This window comes from Marmota flaviventris, chromosome 2 (assembly GCF_047511675.1).
Source record: "Marmota flaviventris isolate mMarFla1 chromosome 2, mMarFla1.hap1, whole genome shotgun sequence".
Classification (NCBI taxonomy): domain Eukaryota; kingdom Metazoa; phylum Chordata; class Mammalia; order Rodentia; family Sciuridae; genus Marmota; species Marmota flaviventris.
In genome coordinates, this window is record NC_092499.1 from 199,796,002 (window position 1) to 199,823,941 (window position 27,940).

Sequence of the window (27,940 nt, forward strand, 5' to 3'; positions counted from 1 at the left end):
TTAATTTATATCATGGTAATGCTTTTCAAATGTGCATAAATATACAATCCAGAAAAAAATTCTTTATAAAGAGTGTGTCTTAGTTTTTCAGTACAGAAAGTGTGCTCACCATATTCTTAGCAGTAAATTCAGTAAATTCAGGCTCAAGGTCAAAAACATTTAGTTTCTCTGGTGCAAACTGATTCTTTGAAATGTGCATCCAAAAATGTTTTCTAAAATGGCAAGCATCTTAAAGAAAGAAACTGCCTTTCACCTGCAGTCTGGTTTACAACCTGGAATCTATAATAAATAGGAGAGGGGGGAATAGTGACAATACCCTTTATTTTTATGTATATCACAGACAGAGCTGTGGGAAGGTAAAATTCATGATTAATATGATATTCATGTGTCTATAAACATATTCTTTGTTACTTGAAGTTGTATGTTCTAATTTTTGTATATTCTTTTCCTCTCTGTTAATTGCATAAGTATAAAGTTATTACTGTTTTATGACTTGATAATATTTCGTTTTAAAAGGAAAAAGTACACTAGTTACTAGTTTCTTGCCTCTAAGCGCCCAATACTCCCTTCTATATGTGCTCTGGGGAATCCTTTTCTCATAGGAAATACTTCCTTATATTAAACTCCCCTTGTTTTACATGCTTCCCCACTAATAAAAAGATTTCCAAAATGCCAAACCCCAAATAAAAGTTAAATTTGAAAAATGCCAAGATAATTTTAAATCTCCAATAGTCTAGTATGTATATTTACAATCCAAGCACAGAATTAAAGTACTCTCATTTTCTCCCACTGAAAATAAGTAGTGAAGAGACAAATTCTGGTAGATTCATACAATTAAAGATACTCAGCAATAAAAATGAACAATAAAGTGTTGCAAAAACATGGATGAATCTCAGAACAATGAAGTGAAAGAACACAAAAGGCTATAGACAATATGATTTCATTCATATGACACCTTAGGATAAAACTATAGTGATAAAAACAGGGCACAAGGGAATTTTTCAGGATGACAAATTTTTCAGGATGATTATGGTTGGTATTTATAAAACTGTATATATCTGTCAAAGCTTATCAAACTGTATACTTATCAAACTGTATGAATTTTATGATATATAAATAAAACTTCAATGAACCTGACTTAACAACAACAAAAAAACCCTTTATTATTATTTTTTTTAAAGTTGTTGATGGTAGTTAATATAAAAGAAATTTTAGGGGCTGGGGTTGTGGCTCAGTGACAAGTACTTGCCTTGCACATGTGAGGCACTGGGTTTGATCCTCAGCACGACAATAAAAAAAAAAATAATAAGCAAAATAAAGATGTGTGTCCATGTATAACTAAAAAAAATTTTTTAAAAAAAGGAATTGTATAGCCTTAAACGCAAATGTCAGAAACTTAAAATACTTAATAAGCTCAATTGCTCAGTGAAGAGAAAATCAGAATAAGTTCATAAAAAGTAGAAATGCTAAAAGATAAATACATAAATTAATGAATCCAAAAGTCAATGCTCAGTAGTAAGGACTGACAAAACCAAAAACTGAGATTAGCTTTTAAAAAATTTGTAAAACCCCTGATAAGTCTGCTTTAAACAAAAAGAATAAATACTATAAATGAAAAGCAAACTATTAACTATAGATATGGCAATTTTATTTCATTTTTGCAGTGCTGGGGATTGAACCCAGGATTGTGCACACTAGGTAAGTATTCTCTCACTGAGCCATATAATGTCCCTTACCCCAAATACTGTGTATTTTAAAGTTCAAAACTATATGACAATACATTACAAAAACTTAGATGAAGTAAAAATTCCAATGGAGGGTGGTCCTAGATTAATCTAGAATGAAACTAAACAAAACAAGGATTAAGAAATCTGGACCACAAGAATAAACTATTGTTAAAAAGTGTATTCAAATGACAGAGCCATAAAAGATGAAACAATCTGAAAACAGAGAGATAAGCATAATATTATTGAGCAAGTTGTTTTCCCTAGGAGGAAAAAAGTTAACTCCCAACTTCCAGTTCTGACAACATGGCTAACTACTGAGATTAACTCCCGAAACTTCCTCCTCTGAGAGAGGGGGCTGCTGGGGTCCAGAGACACTGTGTGTACCACCAGCCCCAGCCCTTCTCATGATGTTAACTAACACTGTTTTTCTCAGTAATTGGGTAAAATGAACACCAGCATAGTCCTACAGAGAGGAATAAGAAATGTAAAGACAGAACTGAAGAGAAGCACAAGCCCTGTCAGAACTGCCCTGGGAAAGACTCAAGGACTTTGTTGTATGGTGATTAGGAATGATAACAAGAGTAATAATAAAAGAATTATATTTAACATTTATTAACTATTCATTATAGTTGGTCATACATTAAGTGCTTCACATGAATTACACTTCATTTCATCTTTACCAGATCTTACAGCTAAAATTATTTATGTGATTCTATAGATGAGGAGTTTGAGGTTTGAAGAATTACATAATCCAATCTGACTGAGGTTACACAGTCAGCAAGTGGTAGAGACTAAAATGCAATCTGTTTCTGAGTCTGGAGTCTGCATTTTTAATGAGTCATCACCCAACATCCACTATGTGGTGCATTCACACTCATGCTCTCAGCTAAATGGAGAGAAGATGAAGTGCAAAGATACCAACAGAGCCCATGTGCTGAGCAGCACCAGGCTGGCAAGTTTTATTCAAGCCTAGTTACCACATGTTAAGGGGTTAGGGGCAAGAGACTGGGGCTTTCTCCAGCTGTAAAAAATGGAAAATTGAGCTAATCAAGTAACCTGTACAGTTTGTGAGAAATAATCAAAATTGCATGGGTAAAAGTGCGTGGAGACAAATTTTTGCTGAAGTTTTGAAATGCTGTATCTTCAGACAGAAATTCTGAGCAGTGATATAGACTAACGCCCAGTTTGTGGAATCCTGCCTCTTCTCAGAAATGATCAGAGTTGTTAAAAAAAAAAAAAAAAAAAAAAACCTACTGCATGGGGCTGCAGTTGTGGCTCAGAGGTAGAAAAGCACTTGCCTCGCATGTGTTCAATTCTCAGCACCTCAGCACCACATATAAATGAATAAATAAAATAAAGGTCCATCAACAACTAAAAAATTATTTAAAAAAAAACACTGCATGATGGATGCCTATTGGAAATGTGGCAGAAGTTGGAATACATGTCCCTTAAGGCCCCTTTTAATCCTTAAAGGCTCTCATTCTCTGACTGATACAGAGTTGGATCAGTAGTATCACTAAGTGAGGGGGACAATGGCTTCTAGGAATTCAAGACATATATATGCCCACTTGTCACCTGCACTTCCTGTGAAGCCACATGGAAGTGACTGTAAGACAGGCTTTCCTCAGACCCAAGGTGCTAAAATATATGTTTGTGGTTCTTAGGATCCATTTCTGAGCCAGTCTGGACTCAGCCTCTGGCTCATTATGTATTAAAAATAGAAATTATCCTATATTTCAACATTAGAGAATATGATCTTAAGAATGAACTTTAAAGAAGAAGGCTGCTAAATAGCTGCAGATCAGGCAGTCTCAGAATCAAACCAAGGAAGTAAAAACCAGTGTCAAGCTCATACAGATCCATATTGTTTTGAGCAACCTTCTGAGGTCACCAGCTACAAGCTTTTAAGTCTTGCTCTCAGTGCTATTTCAATAACTGAGTTAAAAATCCAAGCTCAAACCAGCTAGTGTGATTCACCAGCAGAACCAGGCTACTGTGTTCTGAAACAAAGACGACATTCATTTGCCATGTGGTTTCTCAGAAAGCGTATCTACACAGCAGGCTTCCCTGGCAATTTTGGATACATATGTCTTTTCCAGACTGCTGTTTTTGGCTGGTTTTCTTAAAGTAAAAAATACAAGACCTCATTATATTCCAAAGTACAAATGAATTCAGTCTCAACATACTTTAAACCTGACTTTACAGGAAAAATAAGAAGTAGAAACAAAAATAATGTGCCCTGTCAAGAACAATCTAGGTTAGTCTTCTTACCAGAAACTGCTCAGCATGATTACCTTAGTAAAGCTCTATTAACATGCAACTAGTGTTTATTCTGGCTAGCTCCTAGCCATTCACATGGCACAGTAGGGTTGGAGACCTAATACTAATCATAATCCCCATTCATCTTTCTTCCAGCACAAAATTAGAAGAAATTCATGAGAAAAAGGTTAAAAAGCAAATAAGCATGGAGACTGTCCAGAAAGGTGGAGGGAGAAGTTTGAGAGCACAGGGTTTAATGGCTAAAATCCTGGCTTCATTCACACACTTAATTCAACAGGCAAACAACGACAACAACAAGTGCAATCATGAAGCCTTTAAACCTCTCTCCAACTGAAAAGAAGAAAGACTGGCTTAGCAACAGTGATCTGAAAGCAGCCCAGCTCCACCAAAAAAGCTCCAAATACTAAAGGCCAAATAAAGAGAATGATTAACTCAATCAAAATAATGTTATAGACTATATGTAACCATAAAATGATGATTTTATAAATGTTTTAATGACATTGTTCATGATAAGTGAAAAAAAATCAAGCTATATTACACATGCAGAATGATCTCAGCTATGTAAAATAATATATAAATACAAAAAAAACCGGAAGGAAACATGTTAAAATGTAAGTTTTGATTATCGCTGAGGATGGTAGAATTATAGGAAACATTTTCTTCTTTAATATTTTCAATATCTGAACTTTCTAAAATGGGGATATAATTTTTTTACAATTATGAGGGAAAATAGCATTGTAACATCCTAGAAGAGCAAACCGACGCTTTAAAAGAAAAAATTTAGGGCTATGGATATAGCTCAGTTGGTAGAGTGCTTGCCTCACATGCACAAGGCCCTGGGTTCAATCCCAGCATCACCAAAAAAAAAAAAAAAAGGTTTACTGCAAGCCAGAGACTCCTAAGTGCTTTAAAGCCATTGTCTTATGTCATACTCACTATGGCCTGGCCCTATGATATGTGATTTTTATCCATGTTTGACAGATAAGGAAATTGAGGGTTAGATAAGGTGACATGGCAGCTTAAGAGAACAGTCTATGAACCCTAACAGAATGACTCTGATTGTTTTAACCATTGCCTTCAACCAAATGTAGAATCTGTCTCCGTGCCTATACGCTTGACTGAAAAACAAGACTCAATGATAAAATCTACTTTAAAATAATACACTATAATAATTTAGGAGGACATGATTACAAAAGAGGTACAAAACAAGATACTAAGTTAAAAACACCTCTAACTAAAGTGATAAGCAGAACCCACATCATAGAGCAGACATCACTATGGCTGAAAATACATCAGCACAACAAATTCAATCCAGAGCTAAATGCCACAACACAAGAGAAAGCTAGAAAAAACTGTCAAAAAAAGACCCCAGTATCCACTTAGCAAACTGCCAGGAAAAAAAGAAAAATACTTTAAAGATACAATTACTAAGACTTGGAAAGAAAAAATTTGAATCTGCCCTCCAAAAAGTCACCAAGCAATGAGAGGCATGGACCACTGGTGAGTAGCAGACAGGGAAAAAACTGAGAGAAAAATAAAAAGCATTGTACTGGATGCCAAATTATATAATCTGTCACCATCTGAGGAGGCCCTCCTTACTTTTTTTTTCAGTCCAGCACTGAAGGTCTTTGGGTTAGAAATAATCAATTTTGCTTGGCAAAAAGGCATCAAGACACTAAAGTACTATGGATCAAATTCTGTAGAATCAGCCTATTTGAGATGCATTAAAGTCATTGCCAAAACCAATATGGTATTCTGTTCACAGCTCCTTTCTGGGGGGTTTGAAAGCAGAAAAATACTGAAACTCAGAGTCGGAAGTAGAAACTTTCTATCTGTAAAAACAAGCCACATTTAGATACAGATGCTATCAAGACTTAGAAATTGCAAATTAACCACGTATTTTAAGTCCCTGGTTGTTAGCAAAAGTGGCTGTTTAGAAATTCATGAAGCTGGATTGAAAAAGATTTCCTAAACATGACATAAAATTCCAGGAACCACAAAGTAAAAGTTAGTAAATCAAAATACATAAAAATCTAAAATGTCTGAATAGTTAGACATTATATAAAAGCTTTAAAAAACAGAAAATACATTTATCACCTATTAAAAGGTTGATAATCTTACTTGATCACCACTCTTAAAAATCAGTAAGAAAACTAATGAAAGATAAATAACAAACTGGCAATTCACACACCAAAAACAATAGAGAACTTTGACAATATTTATCACAATTTCAAATAAAAAATTTGACCCAATAATTCTACTTGCAGGAGTTAATTCTAAGGGCATACAATGTAAAGATGTTCATTAAACCAATATTTATTAATATTAAAAAGTTGGCGGTCACCTAAAATGTTCATGAATTGGGGATTAGTTAAATCAGAGGTCACAAATACAAACACTTTCAGGGCTGGCACAAGCGATAAAAATAACCCCAAGGAGCCATTTATAAAAAATAAACACAGGAGGTGGTGAGATTTGTGGTGAACTAGAGAGCTCATGCCTATTCAAATTACAGAAAATTATATGTGCCATGGGCCAAACTGGCTTTCCCTTCTCAGCTTCCTGTTCTCGCTGCAACCAGCCTCAGGATCCCATGACTTTGGATGCTGAGGGCTCACCTTTTTATCACGTTTGAGGAGCTACAAGAGTTCACTGATGTGGTACCACACTCTCAGGACTGGACCAAACTTTAAAGGTTATCTAGTCCAGTACAAAACTTCCCTGAGGTTGCAGTCATTCAGCCTTGTTTAGGCCCTGGTAAAGAAAGCAAAGCAGGGAGGAGAAGGAAATGGACAGCTAGAAGTCAAAGAATGAGGACCAGGCCATACTAGCCATACTAGCTTTTTCCATCCTTAAAAAAACAAAACAACAGATGGAAGGAGAGGAAGTGAGAAAGAAAAAAGGTGAAATCGTGTACGTCACTAGCTCTTGCATAAATGAATATAAAACTCAAATCTTGATCAAATACCATGAATTCAAGCACCATTCTCATATAAGTGCTGAATTCATAGTACCATTGTTAAACATGCCTTCAGCAATAAACTTCTAGGCACCTGTTACTCTCATTAACTAGGCTGGTCCCAGGAAAGAATGGCCACAGATAATGTGACAGATTGTATATGGTATTTTTATTGCAAGATCTTAATTCATCTCAGGAACTGTTTTAAATTAATCCTAGAATGGTTGTAGTTTATAATTATAGCCTCAGCAGCACTTCTAAAAGTGGAAAACCTCTACTTGAGTCTGGAATGGAACGTTTCTTCCCAATGTGTGAAAATAACCTTCTGCTTGGTCCTGCCATATCTGGGAATCAGTGCACTTAGGAGGGGAAAGCAAATTTCCTGACTTTACTTCATTTTAAACACTAATCCCTTAAGATGTTTTAAACTCTAATTAGCTACATCTACTTCTGAAGGTTACAAAATCTTGTAATAGTTTTTAATCATGATTTTCCCAAAGAGTAAACTGAAGTGAGCGGTGGTGGGTCTAAAGAGTGGATTTGAGTTTGCTCTTCCTCCAGCAGCTGGCCACCTTCATATCCAAGGTTGTATGCAAGAGGAATTCAGCTCTGCAAACAGGAATACTCAGGGCAGTGATGGCTCCCAGATAGCCCCATATCTGTCTCTCTCACACACACACACTTAACAACCGTACCACAGGATTAAAACTATTTTGGAAAAAAAAAAAAGAATACAAATGAGGGCACTGTCCAGGTCTTATATAGCTTCCAAGGGCAAGAACAGAGGAGAAATAATCTGGTGAGAGAAAAGACAAGGGTCTGTCAATGACTCGATTAATATGCTTGATGCTTGAACCCTAGGAACAAAAAAGTCACAACAGAATTCAGTTCATCTTAAGTATTAAATTAGTGCTTCAAACCATACGTGAGCTAAGAAGTGAGAGCTGTCATGGCAGGGCCTCAACAAAATGTGAAGTAAGTGCTGGGGCTTCTTCCTACCTCCCTTCTTTTGGGTGGCCTACCTAATTATTTTTTTTTAACTCTTCCTTTTCTGGTAGTTCATTCATCCCTCCCACCTTATGTTTTGATATGTACACAAAATTTATTGAATGGCCATTCCGTTAGGCACTCTGCTAAGTACTTCAAACGTATTTTAAGCCAGATGCAGTCATGTGTGCCTACAGTCACTGCACTTGGGAGGCTGAGGCAGGAGGACCACTTGAGGAGTTGAGACTAGCCTGAGAACAGCAAGACCCTGTCTCATAAATAGGTAGGTAGGTAGAAATTTTACAATTTTTTTATCTTCTCAATAACCCTGAGGTAAATGTGGTCAGTATATTCATTTTAAATTAAGCAACTTGCCTAGAATTTTAGATCACGTAACAGTGAAGGCACGACTGACCAGGTCTATCTGGCTCTTGGTCACTTACCCTGCCTCCTATGTTCATTTTAATCTTCTGAGTGTCCAAAGCACTTCTTGCATTTTAAAAGGACAGGGGAAAAGCCTTATTAACACTAAGCAACCTTTATGTGCTTTCTACAGGGTCTGTCTTTCAGATTCTTGCAGCCCCTGTAATAGATAGGCAGTAGTTCCATTTTAAAGACTAACAAAGAACCAGAAGGTTTGAGGGCTCTTTTTAAACTCATCTTTAGCAGATGAAGACAGCCAGCCCTAGAAAGGGCAGCTGGCCTGATTAAGTTTACAAGGCTATCAGAAGCTAGGCCTGATTCCTGATATCACTACTCCCTTTTAACTACACGTGAGCCATCACTTGGAAAGGAGCCCATTTACTAGTAATAAACCAGAAATGCAGGCACTTGCTAAATGTTTAATATGCTTTATCCAGCTTCAATCTACAGTTCTAATCAATGTTTTCTACTTAAGAAGGGAGAGAAAACTTAAATTCCACATCTGTCAAATTTATAGTCCAAATAACATTCCTATACACATAGATGAGTAAATTTTACATAAGAAAATTGAAAAGGATTTGGAAGTGCATTTTGGGCTCAAATGACCATCAGATAACACATTCTGAGCACCTGTGTGCTGTGGCTATGAGCCAAGTGCTGGACAGACTAGAGGAAGAAAAGCAGCAGCATCTGAATTAGATACACGCTCACCACCAGCACATATGGCATAATACTTCTTAGGCAAACAAATATATTATTCTAAGATGATTAAGGGACTTCATATAAAAAATGAATTTAAAGCTTAACTCCATCACTTATAAGTCATGCACTCTGGAGAGACATCATCTAGTGTCTCCAAGCCTCACTGCCAAAATGAATGGGATAAGAGCTATCATGCATTTTACGTGAGAAGATGAGTGTGAGAAGCAAATGGGACAAAATATTCATAGGGACCTACACATAATAAGCACTCAACTAGGTGTACCTACCAATAAAACAAAATGAGACAAGAAAATGAGCAAACTATAGAAAGATTATTTAAAAAAATAATATCTATTACTGCTGTTAAAAAAAACAAATTAGCAGAAAAGTTCATACTGATTAGACAATAAATAACTGGGAATAAGAAGAAAAATTCAGGAACAAATGCCTGAATTAGACCAATTGGCACATTGGGACAGATATCAGGAAAAAATGTATCAAATGTTTGCTAAAGCATTAAGACTTCTATACAATAGACATCTTTGTTTTTTTGTTTTCACAGAGATTATGTTTGGTCAAAACCAAAACTGTTCTTAAAATAATAATGCTTTTTGGTTAGCATGACATTTTCTGACAACATAATTATTACAAAATCCATAGTTACAAAGTAAACAATAAAGAAAATAAAAGAAGGTAAAAATTAAATTGTCCCAACATGGGAATTTGTTACCTAAACAATAAAATGCAAAGCTTGTCAATATGCGCTGTGTTCTGAATAAGCATGGAAAAAAACATTTAGAGTCAATGATAAATATTCCTCTCGATGTCATAAAATTCTCAGTAGGACAAAATAAACCTACAATCATTCTCCTTGGTTACTCCAGATCTCATCATACATCATTTTACAAATGATTCTTCTTCCTGGCTTATAACACTAATTAAATACCTACTCTGTGCTCAGTGTTGTTTGTTGTTGCTTTCACGTAAGAAGAAAAAAGAGTTAACAGAGATGTGACTTGAGAATCTGGGCTCTAGAATTGATTCTGGCACTAAGTAATGAAGTTGTCTTTTAAAAATGTCAAACTATAAGGGCTGTGGCTGTGGCTCAGTGGTAGCACACTTGCCTGGCATGTGTGAGGCACTGGGTTCAATTCTCAGCACCGCATACAAATAAATAAAGGTCTATCAACAACTAAAAAAATATTAAAAAAATAAAAATGTCAAATATAAAAAAAGGATAGGAAACAGTTTCATTTCCTCACAAGAACACTGTAAACATCACCAAATAAAATAACATGATATGAATGTACCACTTTAACTGTATTAAATGCTCTGTCTTAAGTGATGATACACTATTACTAACATCAGCAAATGGAAGCATTCCAGGAGAATGGACATACCAGGTCCTTTGACCTTCCCCTGTCTCTGAATATTTGTCATCAAAGAGCTAATGAATATATAAAGAACTCAAAAAACTTAAAACAAACAAAAAAAATCTAATCAATAAATGGGCTAAGGAGCTGAACAGTCACTTCTCAGAAGAAGGTGTACATTCAATCAACAAATATATTAAAAAAATATACAACATCTCTAGTAATTAGAGAAATGCAAATCCAAACTAAGATTTCATCTTAGGCCCATCAAAATAGCAGTTATCAAGAATACAGACAATAATAAATGTTGGCGAGGATGTGGGAGAAAAGGCACACTCATGCATTGCTGGTGGGACTGAAAATTGGTACAACCAATATGGAAAGCAGTATGGAGATTCCTTAGAAAACTTGGAATAGAACCACCACTTGACCCAGCTATCCCACTCCTCGGTCTATACCCAAAGGACTTAAAATCAGCATACTACAGTGACGCAGCTACACAATATTTATAGCAGCTCAATTCAAAATAGCTAAACTGTGGAAGCAACCTAGATGTTCTTCAATAGATGAATGGATAAAGAAACTGTGGTATACATATACAATGTAATATTACTCAGCATTAAAATAGAATAAAATTATGATATTTTCAGGTAAAGGGATGGAGTTGGAGAATACCATGCTAAGTGAAGTAAGCCAATCCCCAAAAACCCAAAGGCTGAATGTTCTCTCTGATAAGTGGATGCTGATCCATAATGGGGGCGACATGGGAAAAATGGAGGAATTATGATGGGGCAAAGGGGAGGAGAGGTGATGAGGGGGCAAGGTGGTAAGAAAGATGGTGGAATGAGATAGACATCATTATTTTAGGTACATGTATGACTACGCATATGGTGAGATGCCGCTACATCATGTACAACCATAGAAATGTAAAGATGTGCTGCAATTGTGTATAATGAATCAAAATGCATTCTGCTATCATATATACCTAATTAAAATAAAAAGGGCTAATGATACTTTTTTCTACAAAGGTTAAATACAATGTGAAATAATAAGTAACAGAATTCTACCAGAATTCTGAAAGAAAAGTTGGTTTAAATAACCCAAACTAAATTTCATTTAATCCTTTCTCCAACCCTGTGGGAAAAGTAGACCAGAAACCTGAAACTCAAAGAGGAGAGCCACTCACCTAAGATCCCAGCTAGGGCTGAGGCCATTCTCCCCTCTTCTGATGTACTGTGATGTCCATTCTACTGGTCTGTGTCACAAGGTGCCTCTATTTTCAAGGAACTCACATCACACAATGTCAAACTTGTATGCTGGTGAATTAATTCCATTACCCATTTTACCTAGCCACAACCTCTCTCTGGCATAAGGATACGCCACACAGAAGACTGCACACACTAGAAGCAAAAAGGTGGCATCTACTGGCAAAAGTGTGTTATTGCAATTGGAGGTCTGGCTTACAACACTCAAGAGAGCTTGGTGGTTTGAAAAGCATGTGAGGTGGGTAGAAAGAAAAACTTGATTTTTCTATTTCTATAAGGAATGTCATTGGGATTTTTTTAAAAAATATTTTTTAGTTGTAGTCAGACACAATACCTTTCTTTTTATTTATTTATTTTTATATGGTGCTGAGGATCGAACCGAGGGCACATGCTAGGCCAGTGCTCTACTACTGAGCCACAACCCCAGCCCTGTCATTGGGATTTTGATTGGAATTTCATTAAGTCTGTATAGTGCTTTTGGTAGTATGGTCATTTTGACAATATTAATTCTGCCTATCCAAGAACAAGGGAGAACTTTCCATCTTCTAAGGTCTTCTTTCTTTATTTAGTGTTCTATAGTTTTCATTGTAGAGGTCTTTCACATCTTTCATTAAGTTGATTTCCAAGTTTTTTTTTTTTTTTTTTTTTTGAGGTTATTGTAAATGGGGTAGTTTTCCTAGTTTCTCTTTCAGAGGATTTGTCACTGATGTACAGAAATGCCTTTGCTTTATGGGTGTTGATTTTATATTCTGCTACTTTGCTGAATTCATTTCATCTGGAAAAACAAGAAACCCAGAATAGACAAAGCAATCCTTACCAAGGAGAGTGAAGCAGGTGGCATCACTATACCAGACCTTAAACTGTACTACAGAGAAATAGTAACAAAAACAGCATGGTATTGGCACCAAAATAGACATGTAGATCAATGGTACATAGAGGACACAGAGAAATCCACATAAATACATTTATCTCATACTAGACAAAGGTGTCAAAAACATATTGGAGAAAAGATAGCTTCTTCAACAAATGATGCTGGGAAAACTGGAAATCCATATGCAGCAAAATGAAATTAAATCCCTCTCTCTCACCATGCACAAAACTCAACTCAAAGTGGATCAAGGACCAAGGAATTAAACCAGAGACCCTACGTGTAACAGATGAAAAAGTAGGCCCAAATCTTCATCATGTTGGATTAGGCCCCAGCTTCCTTAATAAGACTCCTATAGTGCAAGAAATAAAACCAAGAATCAATAAATGGGATGGATTCAAACTGAAAAGCTTCTTCTCAGCAAAAGAAACACCTCAGTCAGGTGAATAGATAGCCTACAGAATGGGATCAAATTTTTACCACATGCACATCAGATAGAGCACTCATCTCTAGGATATATAAAGAACTCAAAAAACTTAACACCAGGGCTGGAATTGTGGCTCAGACGAAGAGCACTCACCTGGCATGTGAGGCACTGGGTTCAATCCTCAGCACCACAAAAAGACAAGAAATAAAAAATGTATTGTGTCCACCTTCAACTAAAAAATAAATATTAAAAAAAACTTAACACCAAAAAAACCTCTGAATAATCCCATCAACAAATGGGCCAAGGAACTGAACAGACACTTCTCAGAAAATGATATACAATCATCAAATATATGAAAAAATGTTCAACATCTCTAGCAATTAAAGAAATAATTAGAGAAATGCAAATTAAAAAAAAACACTATTCTAAGATTTCATCTCACTCCAGTCAGAATGGCAGCTATTAAGAATACAAACAACAGGGCTGGGGTTGTCGCTCAGTGGTAGAGTGCTCACCTAGCAATGCATGAGGTACTGGGTTCAATCCTCAGCACCACATAAATGTAAAATAAAGATATTGTGTCCACATAAAACTTAAGAATATTTTTTTTAAAAAAGAGTAAAAACAACAGTAAGTGTTGGCGAGTATGTGGGGAAAAGGCACACTCATACATTGCTGGTAGGACTGAAAATTGGTGCAACCAATGTGGAAAGCAGTATGAAGATTCCTTAGAAAACTAGGAATGGAACCACCATTTGACCCAGCTATCCCACTATTCGGTCTATTTCCAAAGGACTTAAAATCAGCATACTACAGTGACACAGCCACATCAATGTTTATAGCAGCATAATTCACAATAGCTAAATTGTGGAACCAACCTAGATGCCCTTCAGTAGATGGATAAAAAAACTGTGGTATACATATACAATGGAATATTACTCAGCATTAAAACAGAATAAATTATGACTTTGCAGGTAAATGGATGGGGTTGGAGAATATCAAGCTAAGTAAAGTAAGCCAATCCCCCAAAACTGAAGGCCGAATGTCTTCTGATATAAGAATGCTGACTCATAATAGGACTGGGCGTGGGGGGGTCATGGGAGGAATGGAAGAACTTTAGATAGGGCAAAGGGGATGAAAGGGAAGGGAGGGCTTATGTGGGTAGGAAAGATGGTGGAATGAGATGGACATCATTACCCTAGGTACATATACAAAGACACGAATGGTGTGACTCTACTTTGTTTACAATCAGAGACATGAAAAATTGTGCTCTATATGTGTACTGTGAATTGAAATGTGTTTTGCCATCATACAAATTAGAATAAATAAATTTAAAATTAAAAAATAAAATAACATTTAAAATTTTAAAAAGAAAGAAAAATTGTTGAGTAGAGATGAAAGAGGAAGGGAGGGTGAGAGGAAGACATTGGAAAGTTATTAAAATAATACTAATGACTACTTTGGAATTCAATTTTCAACTAGCAATGGCTTTAATTCTTTTGTTTTTTAAGCAGTTTTTTAATCAATCCCTTAGGGAGTTAAGTTTTCTTTAGAAATGTTATCTCTCTGATGTTATAATGGAAGTCAATGGAAGACCCCTGGGGAAAAGGTTTAGGTAACTAAAACTTGTTCCATGGACAATGTTTTGGGAAAGGAAAAGAAAGTGAGGGGGAAAAGTTGGCATTTATGAAGTGCCTATTATGGTGGAGGCATTTTTTATGCATTACCCCTTAACTCTCAAACTAACACAAAGTCTGTCCTGTAGTTCTAGTGTTATACCCCTTTTTACAGATGAAAATGAAGCTTAGAAGAAAGAAACTGGCTTAAAGCTATTCAGAAAATAGTAAAGTCAGGATGCGAACCCTAAAAGCTTGCCTCTAGTGATCTTAAGGATCAGGCCTACTCCTTTATAACAAAGAGCAGTCACTTTGATACACCTAATGTACTTCCAAACAAAGAGACCCAACCACAGTTTATAGAACCTTCTATAGAAACCTGAAATCTAAAATTTTCAGTCAAAAAACTTGGATGTACAGCACAACCAATACCCTGAGTTGTGTCTCTCAGTGGCAGCACAATGAAGCACCAACAATCAGCCTTTCCCCTTTGGTTCAACCTCCCGAAATTCTGTCTTCCTTAGCCTGTTAGTTTGAAGTCTCAAACTGATATGAAGAAAGGAAAAGAAACCTGCTTTCCATTCAAGGATGATTGGGGCTTGGAGTGAACTTGTTGAAGACAAAAGATATCCAATTGTGTTGTATTTCATTTGAGTGGTGGAGCATCAGGATCTTTGTCAAGTGAAGTGGTTATGTTGGGAGAGGGATATGATACAAGCAACACATCTTAGATATGAAAAAAAAAAAAAAAAGCTCCACATCATGTTTTTCTTTCAGGGGCCCTGGGGGACTTAAGCAAATACTACTTTCAGAGTTCTAAGAGACTCTTTCTTTGGATAGAGATGAGAAAATTGACATAAATCTTCATCCTTGTCTTCTTTTTTTAAAATGTATTACAATTCTTATTACACATATAGAGCACAATTTTTCATTTCTTTGTATAAAGTATGTTCACATCAATTCATGTCTTTATACATGTACTTTTTTTGCATTACAATTCTTATTACACATATATACCACAACTTTTCATATCTCGGTTTGTATATACAGTATATTGACACCCAATTCGTGCCTTCATACATGTACTTTGGATAATGATATCCATCACATTCCACCATCCTTGCTAATCTCCTGCCTCCTTCATCCTTGTCTTCTCAACATTTCATGTCCCAGGATAATAGATTAGTGTACTATCAAGAGCTCATGCCAGAAAAAAATTGGGAGGTGAAGCTGAGTAGAAAGACTAACAGTATTTTTGACAGCTCAGAAGAAGAAGAGTAAAAAATAGGTGAAAGAGGTCATCATTCAAAGGCATGGCTGTGGGTCCAGCAGTAAGAAAAACAATTTACATTCATCTCAGCTGAAAATCTGAAGTTTCTTTTCTAGATTAATAGCAAATTTACTTTTAAAAATATCTTTCAGCCAAATGCAGTGGTACAAGCCTGTAATCCCAGAAGTTCAGAAGGCTGAGGCAGAAAAATCTTGAGCTCAAAGCCAGCCTCAGCAACTTAATGAGAGTCCTGAGCAACTTGGCGAGACCCTGTCTCAAGATAAAATATAAAAAGGGCTACGGATGTGGCTCAGTGGTTAAGTGCCCTAGATTCAATCCCCCAGTATGGAAAAAAAAAAAAAAAAAATCAACTTTTGAAACCTTCTCAACAAACAACAAGTAATACTGAATTTATAGTTGTTTCCCCTTTTCTTTTCTGACTTCAAATTATAGCATAATTAAAGTAATTGAACCAAATCTGACCTTGGTTGAAATGAGATTCAAACTTTAAAAACGTCAGATTCTGTTTATAGCAATTAGGAATCTAGGCCTACAGGACCCCTTCCCTTGCTAATACTAACTTGCATTCTGATAACTTGGGGCAAGGCTAACAAACAATGTTTGCCACAAGACTGACTTCACTTTCCTGTGACCCTAGCGCTATGATTAAATTAGTCTTAAAGACTAGTTAGTTTATATAAACAGCACCAGACTGTGGCAGAGACCGATCTCTGAATAAATCTACGCCTTGCTTTTTAAAAAAGCTAAACAGGCTTAAAATATTTAACTAACCTCTCAATACTGAAAAGCTGAAACTATGATCTTTAAGAATCAAAGGTAAGGGGGAATAGCAAGGACAGTGGAAGGAGACAGTCATCATTATACAAAATTATGTATGAAGATGTGAATTTGGTGTCAACATACCTTATATACAAACAGAGATTTGATAAATTGTGGTATAAAGGTGTATTAAGAATCGTAATGCAAAAAAATATGAATGTAATGCACTCCACTATTGTCATGTGTGTAAGAAATAATAAAAAAAATCAAAGGTAAGACTTATAAAAAGTATCATAAGGTTTATGAAGCAATTAACTTTAAAACCACTGTGAATAACCTAAGCATGTATCAGCAGAGAACTGGCTGAATAAACTGCAATATATTCTCCCAACAGAATGCAAAGATAGGAAAAAAAAAAGGAATGTCAACTATTTCTACATACTGCTATGGAGTGATTTTTAAAGAAGTGATTTTTAAAGATATAAAGTTAAGTAAAAACAAAGAGAAAAGTACGTATACTATACTACTGTTATCTTAGAACATGAGTACAAATATGTGTGTGTGTGTATGTGTGTACACATCTTCAAAACATAACAAAAAAGTGAAAATGGTATAGGAAATAAGGACATATGCTAAATCTGAATAACTCTGTTTTGTGGATTTGCCTTTGGAACCATATAATTTATATAATCATAAGGTAAAACAATAAGAAAAGCAAAATAAAATAACCAGTCTATCTACATATTGAGTATATGCACAACCACAAAGAACTATTCCAAGTGGCTTCAACATACAATAATTTGATTATACTTCTGGGATATGCCCTAAGGACAAAGGGAGCTGTAACACAATTGTGTTCAGTAATTGCTGGTAGAAGTACTGGTACTGTTATTCCGAGGCTGACATGCTTATTATGGAATGTAAAGCAAACATTGGCACTACTGAGGGGAAGGAATCACAAATATTGGATCAAAATGGTTAATACTACATCTGCAGTATTCAATATGAACTGCAATTAGTGTAAGAATTCATGAATTTGAAATAAACCTAGAAAAAAATGATTTAACTGCAATGAGCACACCTTATAGTAGACTGTGTTTTCTGACTATCATTCCCACTAAAGGGAACCAGAGTTCTTTTGAAAAATGGCTGTTTCCAGCTTTGGTGCAGGAAATGGAAAAGATGAATCTGGAATATTTCATCACATGAGAAAGCAAGAAAGCGCTTGAAAATTACTCTGAAATATAAAAATCAAACCTCAATAAATCAGGTTAAAAAAACTTGTAGGATGAAATCAAGATGGAACAACTTGAAATTTTTTTTAAAAACTCAAAGGACTAAAATACAACAAATATTTTTAAATCCATGAATTCATTAATGACACAAAAAATCATTGGTTATCTTTGGAGAATGGTAGGAAACTCATCATTTTGAAAAATGGTAATAAAGAGGGGAAATCAAGTATATAATCTGTCTTTTCTACATAAATTATACCTAATAGCATCTACAAAGTTAATGAAATGCTTAATTTCACAAGTATTTCAGTTGGTAAATGGAGAAGAAACCATCAAACGTCAACATTTTGTATCTTCTAACGAAATGGCATCTAGTACCTTCAGTGGCTTTCAACAACAGCAATAAAGAGATGACCATATATCCAGATCCAGGAACCTCCAGACTGAAGTACACATACAACCTATGAAATATCCTTGCCAAAAAAATTCACCATGAATCTGGTCAAGATTAACAGTTCCAGAATTATGGCCAGTGGACCTATTAGAGATCCTGACACCCTCTTAAAGGAATAAGGTCAAACTATTTTCATTCTAAAACATAATTTGCCTTTTCTACTGTGTTGAAACTTGCACTGATGGTGCAAAAGCAATGGTGGGGAGAACTGCTAGGTTCTTACTAGGTGCGGTAAGTAGTATACACCTGTAATCCTAGCTTCTTAGGAAGCTGAGACAGGAGGATTGATGTCGTGGTCAGCCTTGGCAACTTGATGAGACCCTCTCTCAAAAAACAAAACAAAACAAAAGCTGGAGATGTAGCTCAGTGGTAGAGCACTCCTGGGTTCAATTCCCAATACTGCAAACAAAATTAAATAAAAACCTGCTAGCTGTAGTATGAATCAAAAAGTGGCACCTCACAGTGTTAGCAGTTACTACATTCTTCAGGATCACAGGCTACAATTAAAGAACAAAAACGCCAATTCCATCAAGATCATCCTTTGATGAAGTACTAATAAGTAATAATTTATTAAAGCTCATGTCTTTTTTAACAGTATCCATGATGAAATGGAAAGTTTGCACAAAGAGTTTCTGTGGTAACTGAAATATGATGGTCATCTTGAGGCAAAGGACTTGTGCAACTGGGCTGTGAGCTCAACTAGCTGCTTTTCCATGAAATACCATTTTTACTTGAAAGAAATACTAACACACTTTGCTTTTTTAGACTTAGGTATCTGGCAAACATTTTCTCAAAAATGGAAAAAGTGAGTATGCTACTTAAAAGGAAAATGGCTTCAAGTGTTTGTTGCCAATGATAAAAACTCAAACTTTCAAACAAAAATCAGAATTTTGGAAAACTTGATTCCTGAAGAGATGGGTCATAAATCTGAGGATTTTTTTTTTAAATTTTTGTATAATGAAGTATGCCAATATTTGGAAGATCTGTATAACACAGTGGACCAATGGTTTTCAAATGAAGAAGGCACAATGTTATTAAATCATGTGTGAATAAATGTCCCATTCAAATTTAAGTCAGGCCAATGAATTTTAATATGTAGTATATTAAAGTTTCAGATTCCACACTGCAACTGACCTTTAAGAAACCACTGACATGGCTTCCTGGCTGCCAAGCTGCACAGCCAGCCTACTGGTCCCTGCTGAGAAATGGCAGCAGAGCACTAGAGCAGAGTGGCAGGCTGGGTGGGTCGGAGTGCATGGCCCGTGGCAGAGTGGGTGTGGCAGTGGGTGTGGCAGTCCTGAGGCACTGCTAGCCAAGGTGCACCAAACTGTCACCCCTGGGTGGTCAGGCCTGGACAAGGTACGGATGCCTATTGTAGAAGCCCCCTGCACACATGCTGCCGCCCAGAACCAGCAAGGATAGACCATCCCATGACCTCAACCTCCCGCTTCCTGACCTGTGATAAGAAAATAGAAGCAGGACAGAGCTGAATGGCAATCGGGACTCAAGAGTTGAGAGCATTACTACATTTCCAAACCCCAATTAGCATAAGTGTGGACCCATAGCAGTGAACCAAATGCTCTATAAATCCCTAGACTAGTACACTTGGAGCAGAAATGGTTACTACAGGGCCTCTCTTGCACTGCAAGAGTTCAGTTCCTGTTTCTATTCTTCAATAAATTCTACTCTTTCATTCATTCATCTTGGTCTGTGGATTTCATTCTTTGAATTCATGAGATAAGAACCCAGAAAGGTAAAATTGATTGTGAGCTGCTGAGGTCTGCTACAATACTTAAGGGTACAGCCCTCCATTAAGAGGTCCTCAAGCTGTGCGCGGTCGCATACGCCTGTAATCCCAGCGGCTCAGGAGGCTGAGGCAAGAGGATTGCAAGTTCAAAGCCAGCCTCAGCAAAAGTGAGGCACTAAGCAACTCAGACTCTGTTTCTAAATAATATACAAAATTTAGGACTGAGAATGTGGCTCAGTGGTTGAGTGCCCCTGAGTTCAATCCTCATTACCAAACCAAAAAAAAGAGGTTCTCAGACACCTGGGAGGCGTGCTCAGACGCCTGCAACCTTATGCAGACCCCACCAGCCAGCAGAAACAGAGAAACTCCAGTCTCATCTGCAGAAGCACGGAATCAAGTTTCCTCTTAAAACTTCCGTTTTACCACCACCATTGTATTTTGATATAGGGTCAAAGAAAAATATCCACAATTATCTGAAAAGGCTATTAAAATATGTCTCCTTTTTCCAACTACACATCTTTGCCAGGATAGGCTTTCTTCATATACTTCAACCAAAATAATATATTAAGACAGATTGAACACAAAAACAGGTGTGATAATCTACTATCGCCTATTTAAGCCATATTTACAGCTTAAGAAATGTAAACAGTATCATTCTTATTGTTTGTTTTTTGGGGGGATATATGTTCATAATTTTTTTATATTAATGAATGAGTTTATTAAGTGAATTATAATAAATTATTTTAAAATTTTCAGTTAATTTCTAATTCAGTAAATATCAATAGATATAACCCATATAAATAAAAGCTTTTGGAGGAACCAGGGCCTCCTGCATGGTAGGCAAGCGCTTTACTACTGAGCCATACCCGCTGGCCCCCAATAATGTTGATAAGTGCAAAGGGATCCTGAGAGCTCCTGGTCTAGATTAAACTACCAAGTTATAAGAAATTCATAGAACACATTAAACAGTACCACTCAGATGCTATCAGCAATATCCAAAAGGTTAGGAAATCATATGAAACAACTAGTTTCTTCAACAATCTCACAAAGTATGTGGGAGTAGGGGCCTATGAATTAAAAGACTGTATACATAGATATCAACCAAATGCAGTACAGAGCTCTTATCTGGATTCTATTTCACAGTATAAAAAAATTATAATGGGGAAAACTGAATAATGACAAGTATTTTGAAGCATGAAGAATCATTCTTTTTTTAGTTTTTTTTTTTTATTTTTTAGTTGTAGAAAGACACAATACCTTTATTTTATGTGTTTATTTTTATGTGGTGCTGAGAATTGAACCCAGTGCCTCACACGTGCCAGGCAAGCACTCTACCCCTGAGCCACAACCACAGCCCAAGAATCATTCTTTAAGGTATTGTAAAGAGGTCTTTAATATCTTAGAAATATATACGAAGATATTTAGAAATGATATACATTTACCTTTGATTTACTTCAAAAAAATCAAGAGGTAAAAGTGGGGAATAGTAATCCCAGTGGCTCAAGAGGCTGAGGCAGGAGGATCACGAGTTCAAAGCCAGCCTCAGCTAGAGCAAAGTGCTAAGCAACTCAGTAAGACTCTCTCTCTAAATATTACAAAAAAGGGCTAGGGATTTGGTTCAGTGGTCAAGTGTCCCCGAGTTCAATCCCTGATAACAAAAAAAAAAGGGGGGGGGACTGAGACCACTGGAAATTAACACTTAGTCAAAGGGGGGACTAGTGGAGGTGAAGGATTATATAAAACAAGAACAGTTATAAAAGTTGATGATGAATCCCAGTGGCTTGGGAGGCTGAGGCAGGAGGATTATAAGTTCAAAGCCAGACTCAGCAATGGCGAGGCACTAAGCAACTCAGTGAGACCCTGTTTCTAAATAAAATACAAAATAAGACTGGGAATATGGCTCAGTGGTTGAGTGCCCCTGAGTTCAATCCCCAGTAACAACAACAACAACAAAAAAAAGTTGATGATGCATGTTGCTGAGTGATTGGAACTTCATTAGGTTTTATCTTAAAATGGAAGTTGGGGTATTCAAGGATGTACACTAATTTTTAAAATTCATTTGGCAAAAATGGACAATAAATTCATAGATAATGTTTTAGAAAAGTTTCCTATGTCATTATAAAACAGCAGATAAAATTTCAAGTTGTAGATAATTGGTTCCCAGAAAATATGAAGACATACTTTTGGGATTGTTAATTTAAACATCAGTAAAATAAAGGCATATCTGCTACAGTAGTAGTAATTCTCAACTCCTAGCAAATGTCAAAAGCATATAATTAAAAGCAAAAAAACTAGACCTAATAAAGAATGAATAAGTGACCCTGCTTGAACAATTCAGTAAAACTTCTTAATAAAAACCCAAAGATGCCTCCCTTGGCCTCCACCATGAAGAGTGGCAATGGCACCAGCTTGTGGAAAGCAAATTTTAATACAGTTAAAGAAACCACGGACAAGCTGCTTGAGATTTCAAGAATTTTGAATATTGGCTTAGACATGTAAACACTTGTCTGTGTTTCACTTTGTGAACAAGGAATTAACAAGGAAGCTTGATCATTGGTTATCAAGGAAATATGCAAGGCTATTGAAGCACTAAAGGCTGCTGAGAATATGACAAGCTGACCTTCTGCAGAAATCCTGATGAGATATGTCAAGCTCCTTGGGAGGATCTAAAGACTGCACATGAATGTACCGTGAAATTACTGCATGCAGCAGTGTAGAAAATTTTTCCTTTTTAAAAGAATTACAAAACCGTAGCTTTGTAAATTAGCGCAAAGGGGCTTACAGAGAAACCATCAAGTATCTGCATACCATCTTATTCATCTTCTTTTAAATGGCCTATTTTGGTTCTGCTATGTTTGTATTTATGTATTCCTTATCTATAGCTCTGGTAGCTTTAATTTTCCAAGCCATCTGTCCATCAGATGTGCACATATGCTGTGCCTGTTTGAAGTACAGTGGAACCCATCAGTAATGATGTGTAGTAGTTCTGACTTCTTGACATTTCCATTATATACTTTAAATTGTTTATAGATTTATATTGTATTAGGTTGAAAGTGGACAGAATTTTAGCCACCATTTGTGAATTTGTATTTAGATTCCTTATGTATGCCAGAATCTTGGTGGGGTTTCGTGTGTGTGTGTGTGTGTGTGTATGTGTGTGGTGCTGGGGATTAGAACCCAGGGCCTTATGCATGCAAGGCAAGCACTATACCAACTGAGCTATATCCCCAGCCCTTGGTGTTTTTTTGTTTGTTTGTTTTAAGTAGAAAATAATTTCTAGTCTTTAACAAAGAATATTTGGTTTTTTAAACATTTTTTGCACTAGGTGTTAGTGGCATATTCCTGTAATCCCAGAGAATCCAAAGGCTGAGGCAGGAGGATCACAAGTTCAAAGCCAGCCTCAGCAACTAGCAAGGTCTTAAGCAATTTAGTGAGACCCTGTGTAAAAATAAAAAATAAAAGGTTCGGGAGATGTGGCTCAGTGGTTAAGCAAAAATTCAATTTCTGGCACCAAAACTAAAAAAATAACAACAAAAAAAACCCAACATTTTTTGGACAGTGAATAATGTGAACTAGATCATTTTTATATTGACTGAAAAATAAAACTTCTAGAAACTTAGATTTTTAAAAGTACCAACAGTGTTAGCTTAGTATTATTTATATTTTGAATCATTTATATCTAATGAGAATATTAGTCGAGAATATTTTCTAAGTTTTATATACTAAAGGCCTAAAAAATGTTTTAAAATGAAACACAGCCAACATGCAAAGTAATAGGAATGCTTACCTAACAAATATTGAGTATATATTTAATAAATAACTAGATAGGTAGTATATTTCAACAGATAAATAATATTTTCTGAATAAGGATTTCTAATCATTAAATGGAAACTAATGAAATATACATCAGGAATCATAAATACGGCTTTTAAAAATCATTTTGTGTCATTATTTTTACCTTTAAAGTTTTAAATCATCAAAATGATGATTCAAAAATAAATTCTGGAAAATTTCAGATGGTATTGGTTCTGTTCCTGTAATAGAATCTCAGTGGAATTTTTTTTGCAAGGCTTACCATGGATTTAATCTCATTTTTTTGTTCCTTAAATGTTAGATTTTGTTAGACATCATTTAAGTGATGATATAAGCATTCATTCTTGGGTAGTATTTTCTTGTTCAGACAAGCTGAAGTGGCTTTAATAGGATTTAGTGATATTTAGATCGGCACTTTCTCTGCTGTTTTTTAAAAATCTTGGCTTTTGACCATCTTGACTTTTTCAATTCATGGTATATCTACCAAATAAACTGAAAAGTCTATTAATAGAATAAGCTGGGAGACAATAAGAATTTGTGATAAGCCACTTAAATGATACTAAACATTGCAACTACTGCATGCCATTCATAAAATCAAAGAGTATTTTTTTTTTCAAATTCCATAATTCATATGTTATTCTAGGCCACAGAGTTCATAGTGTCATTTATGATTTTATAAATTAAGCTATTTATGTATGAAACAAAGTAGAAAATATATTGAGAAATTATTATGTTTACAGAGGACTTCTGATGTGCCATATTTCTTAAATGTTTTTTGGCAGTAGTGGGGATTGAACCCAGGGGCCCTCCACTGAGTCACATCCCTAGCCCTGTTTGTTTATTTTTGAGACTGAGTCTAGTTATGTTGCCTAGGCTGACCTTGAAGTTGTGATCCTCCTGGCGTTAAACATAAATTTTTAAATGTACATTAAAGTAATATTTAAGAAATTAAAAAAAGACTAGTTTTGATTTGCATTTCTCTAACTGCTAGTGATGATGAACATTTTTTCATATATCTGTTGACTGATTGTATATCATCTTCTGAGAAGTGTCTGTTCAGGTCCTTGGCCCATTTATTGATTGGGTTGTTGTTATTATTATTATTATTATTATTATTATTATTATTATTGGTGTTTAGCTTTTTGAGTTCTTTATATACCCTAGAGATTAGTGCTCTACCTGATGTGTGAGGGGTAAAGATTTCTCCAGTTAGAATGGCAGCTATTATGAATACAAACAACAATAAGTGTTGGCGAAGTTGTGGGGGAAAAAGTACACTGATACATTGCTGGTGGGAATGCAAATTGGTGCAGCCAATATGGAAAGCAGTATGGAGATTTCTTGGAAAACTGGGAATGGAAGCACCATTTGACCCAGCTAAAACCCTCTCCTCGGTCTATACCCAAAGGACTTAAAAACAGCTTACTACAGGGGCACAGCCACATCAATGTTTATAGCAGCACAATTCACAATAGTTAAACTGTGAACCAACCTAGATGTCCTTCAATAGATGAATGGATTAAAAAAAATGTGGCGCATATATATATACAATGGAATGTTACTCAGCAATAAAAGAGAATAAAATCATGCATCTGCAGGTAAATGGATGGCACTGGAGAAGATAATGCTAAGTGAAGGTAGCCAATTCCAAAAAAACAAATGCCGAATGTTTTCTCTGATATAAAGAGGCTGATTCATAGTGGGGTAGGGAGGGGAAGCATGGGAGGAACAGACAAACTCTAGATAGGGCAGAGGGTTGGCAGGGGAAGGGAGAGGGCATGGGGTTAGAAATGATGGTGGAAAAAAAAAAAAAAAATGATGGTGGAATGTGATGAACATTATTATCCAAAGTACATGTATGAAGACAAGAATTGGTGTGAATATACTTTGTATACAACCAGAGATATGAAAAATTGTGCTCTATGTATGTAATAAGAATTGTAATGCATTCCACTGTCATTTATAAATAAAATTAATTAAATTTTAAAAAGAAACAAAAAAAGACACATTTCAATGTTGTAGATGTTGACAATGAAAAAAATAAAACCATTTTGGTTGTAATGGCAAGTACTTTAATTTAATATATGATTCAACTGTATTTCTGAAGGTAGTCTAAAAATATTAAGATGCTTATTGTGTATGATTGGAGACTACTTAGAGATAGGTTATGTAACTTACAACTTTATTAGACTTGATGTATAAAATGGAATACTTTTCCCCTTGCAGTGAGAGGAGATAGCTACCTTAACATTGCCTCAGGCTTTAAAACAAACTTGGCAATTCAAGTGTGGATATTTTTCTATTCCTAAATAAGGGCTTCCTTACAAAGTGGCTTATAATCATTGTGAAATTGATATACATGTTGTTCCAAATATGCATAAGTTTTCAAATAACTGAATAAAATACTACTTTTTAAACATTTAATTAAAATTAAAAATGCAAAATAAATTAAACCCCAAAGAAATCTCAATTTATAATCAGGTTTATAGCCCTGATCTAGAAATGAATGGTTAAAAGTTTCAAGAAATCACAGGTTGTTGTCAGATTCTTAGGGAAAACTCTGGGCTAAAATGTATCTTTCTCAACCTCAGTCATCTACATGGTTTATTGTTTTTTTAATTTTTTAAATTTATTTTTTAGTTGGACACAATACCTTTATTTTGTTTATTTATTTTTATGTGGTGCTGAGGATCGAAACCAGGGCCTTGCACATGATAGGCGAGCGCTCTACCGCTGAGCCCCAACCCCATCCCATCTACATGGTTTATAATCATCTAGGGAATCTGAACAATCTTCAGGTTCTGTTACTTTCATTAAATTAATTCTAAAAATTGGGGCTGAGGATGTGGCTCAAGTGGTAGCGCGCTGGCCTGGCATGCGCGAGGCACTGGGTTCGATCCTCAGCACCACATACAAATAAATAAAGATATAAAAAAAAATTAATTCTAAATTAACAGTTTGGTGATTTTATCTTCTGATGGACCCATTATCACACAAATGCAGAGTGGTATTAGCTCTGTGCTGCATTAGGATTTTATTTTTATTTTCTCTGATACTCCAAGGAAAATTCAAAGAATACTAAATATTCCCAGAAAAGAAGGTACTGGGCATTAATTTACTTTCTCTACTAATCTTTCCTGAGTCCCTCTCCTGCCTCTCAAACCCCACACCCCTATGATCCAGAATACTTAGGTGTTCTCACACCACAGGCCTCAAGAATCTCCAAGACATACTTCTCTCCCTCTCTCAGCCCAGAATACCTTTCCCCTCCTCCTCTGGCTAGAGCACTCCTATTCATCTTTCAAACTTCACTTCAATTAAGACTTCTGGATGTCTTCCCTGGGGTTCTTGCTCTCTTCTGGGTTTCCACAGCACTTTTTTTATAAGCACTTTATGACAGAATTTACCAGAACAGCCTAGAAAAAGGTCACACAGTACAGATGGTTAAAAGGATGGGCTTTGACTCAAACTTTGCTATGCAACTATCTGTATAATCTTACTAATTTAATTAAATCCACCAAATGTCAGGTCCTTCAATAAACCAGCCTTTGGTTTTCCTGATCAACTTTTTTTGTTTGTTTTCTGTTTCATTAAATTTTACTTTTATCTTTATCTTGCTTTTAGCTTACTTACAATCTTTCTTGTTGTTGTTGTTTTTGGTACTAGTGATCAAACCCAGATGTACATAACCACTGAGCCACATCCCTAGCCCTTTTTAAAATTTTTTATTTTGAGAAAGGGTCTCAGTAAGTTGCTTAGGGCCTTCCTAAATTGCTGAGGCTGGCTTTGAACTTGTGATCCTCCTGCCTCAGCCTCCCAAGCTGCTTGGGATTGCATGTGTATGCCACCCATACCCAGCATTTAAAATATTTCTTGCAACCTAAAAAGAAAATGCATTTAAGATTATAAATCTTTCTCTAAGTACCACTTCGTGCTGTATCCCACATGTACTGAATTATAGGAATCTGAATTTTGTAGGATTCTTATAATTAATTTCTAAGCAGTTTATAACTT

At 35.7% G+C, this 27,940-nt stretch overlaps 1 protein-coding gene across 3 annotated transcripts in view; it reads right to left on the bottom strand.

Moving 5' to 3' along the window:
- Stk4 (serine/threonine kinase 4) overlaps positions 1–27,940 on the bottom strand; it is a 99,806-nt gene that overhangs the window by 15,157 nt on the left and 56,709 nt on the right. The window contains exon 11 of one of the 3 annotated variants that reach the window (XM_027954344.3): positions 26,398–27,342. The exons of the other annotated variants lie outside the window; for them this stretch is intronic. Within the exon in view, the coding sequence (XP_027810145.1) occupies positions 27,307–27,342 (36 nt within the window). The 3' untranslated portion in view covers positions 26,398–27,306. Of the gene's footprint in view, positions 1–26,397; positions 27,343–27,940 lie in introns of those variants that run through there. 3 annotated transcript variants of the gene reach the window in all.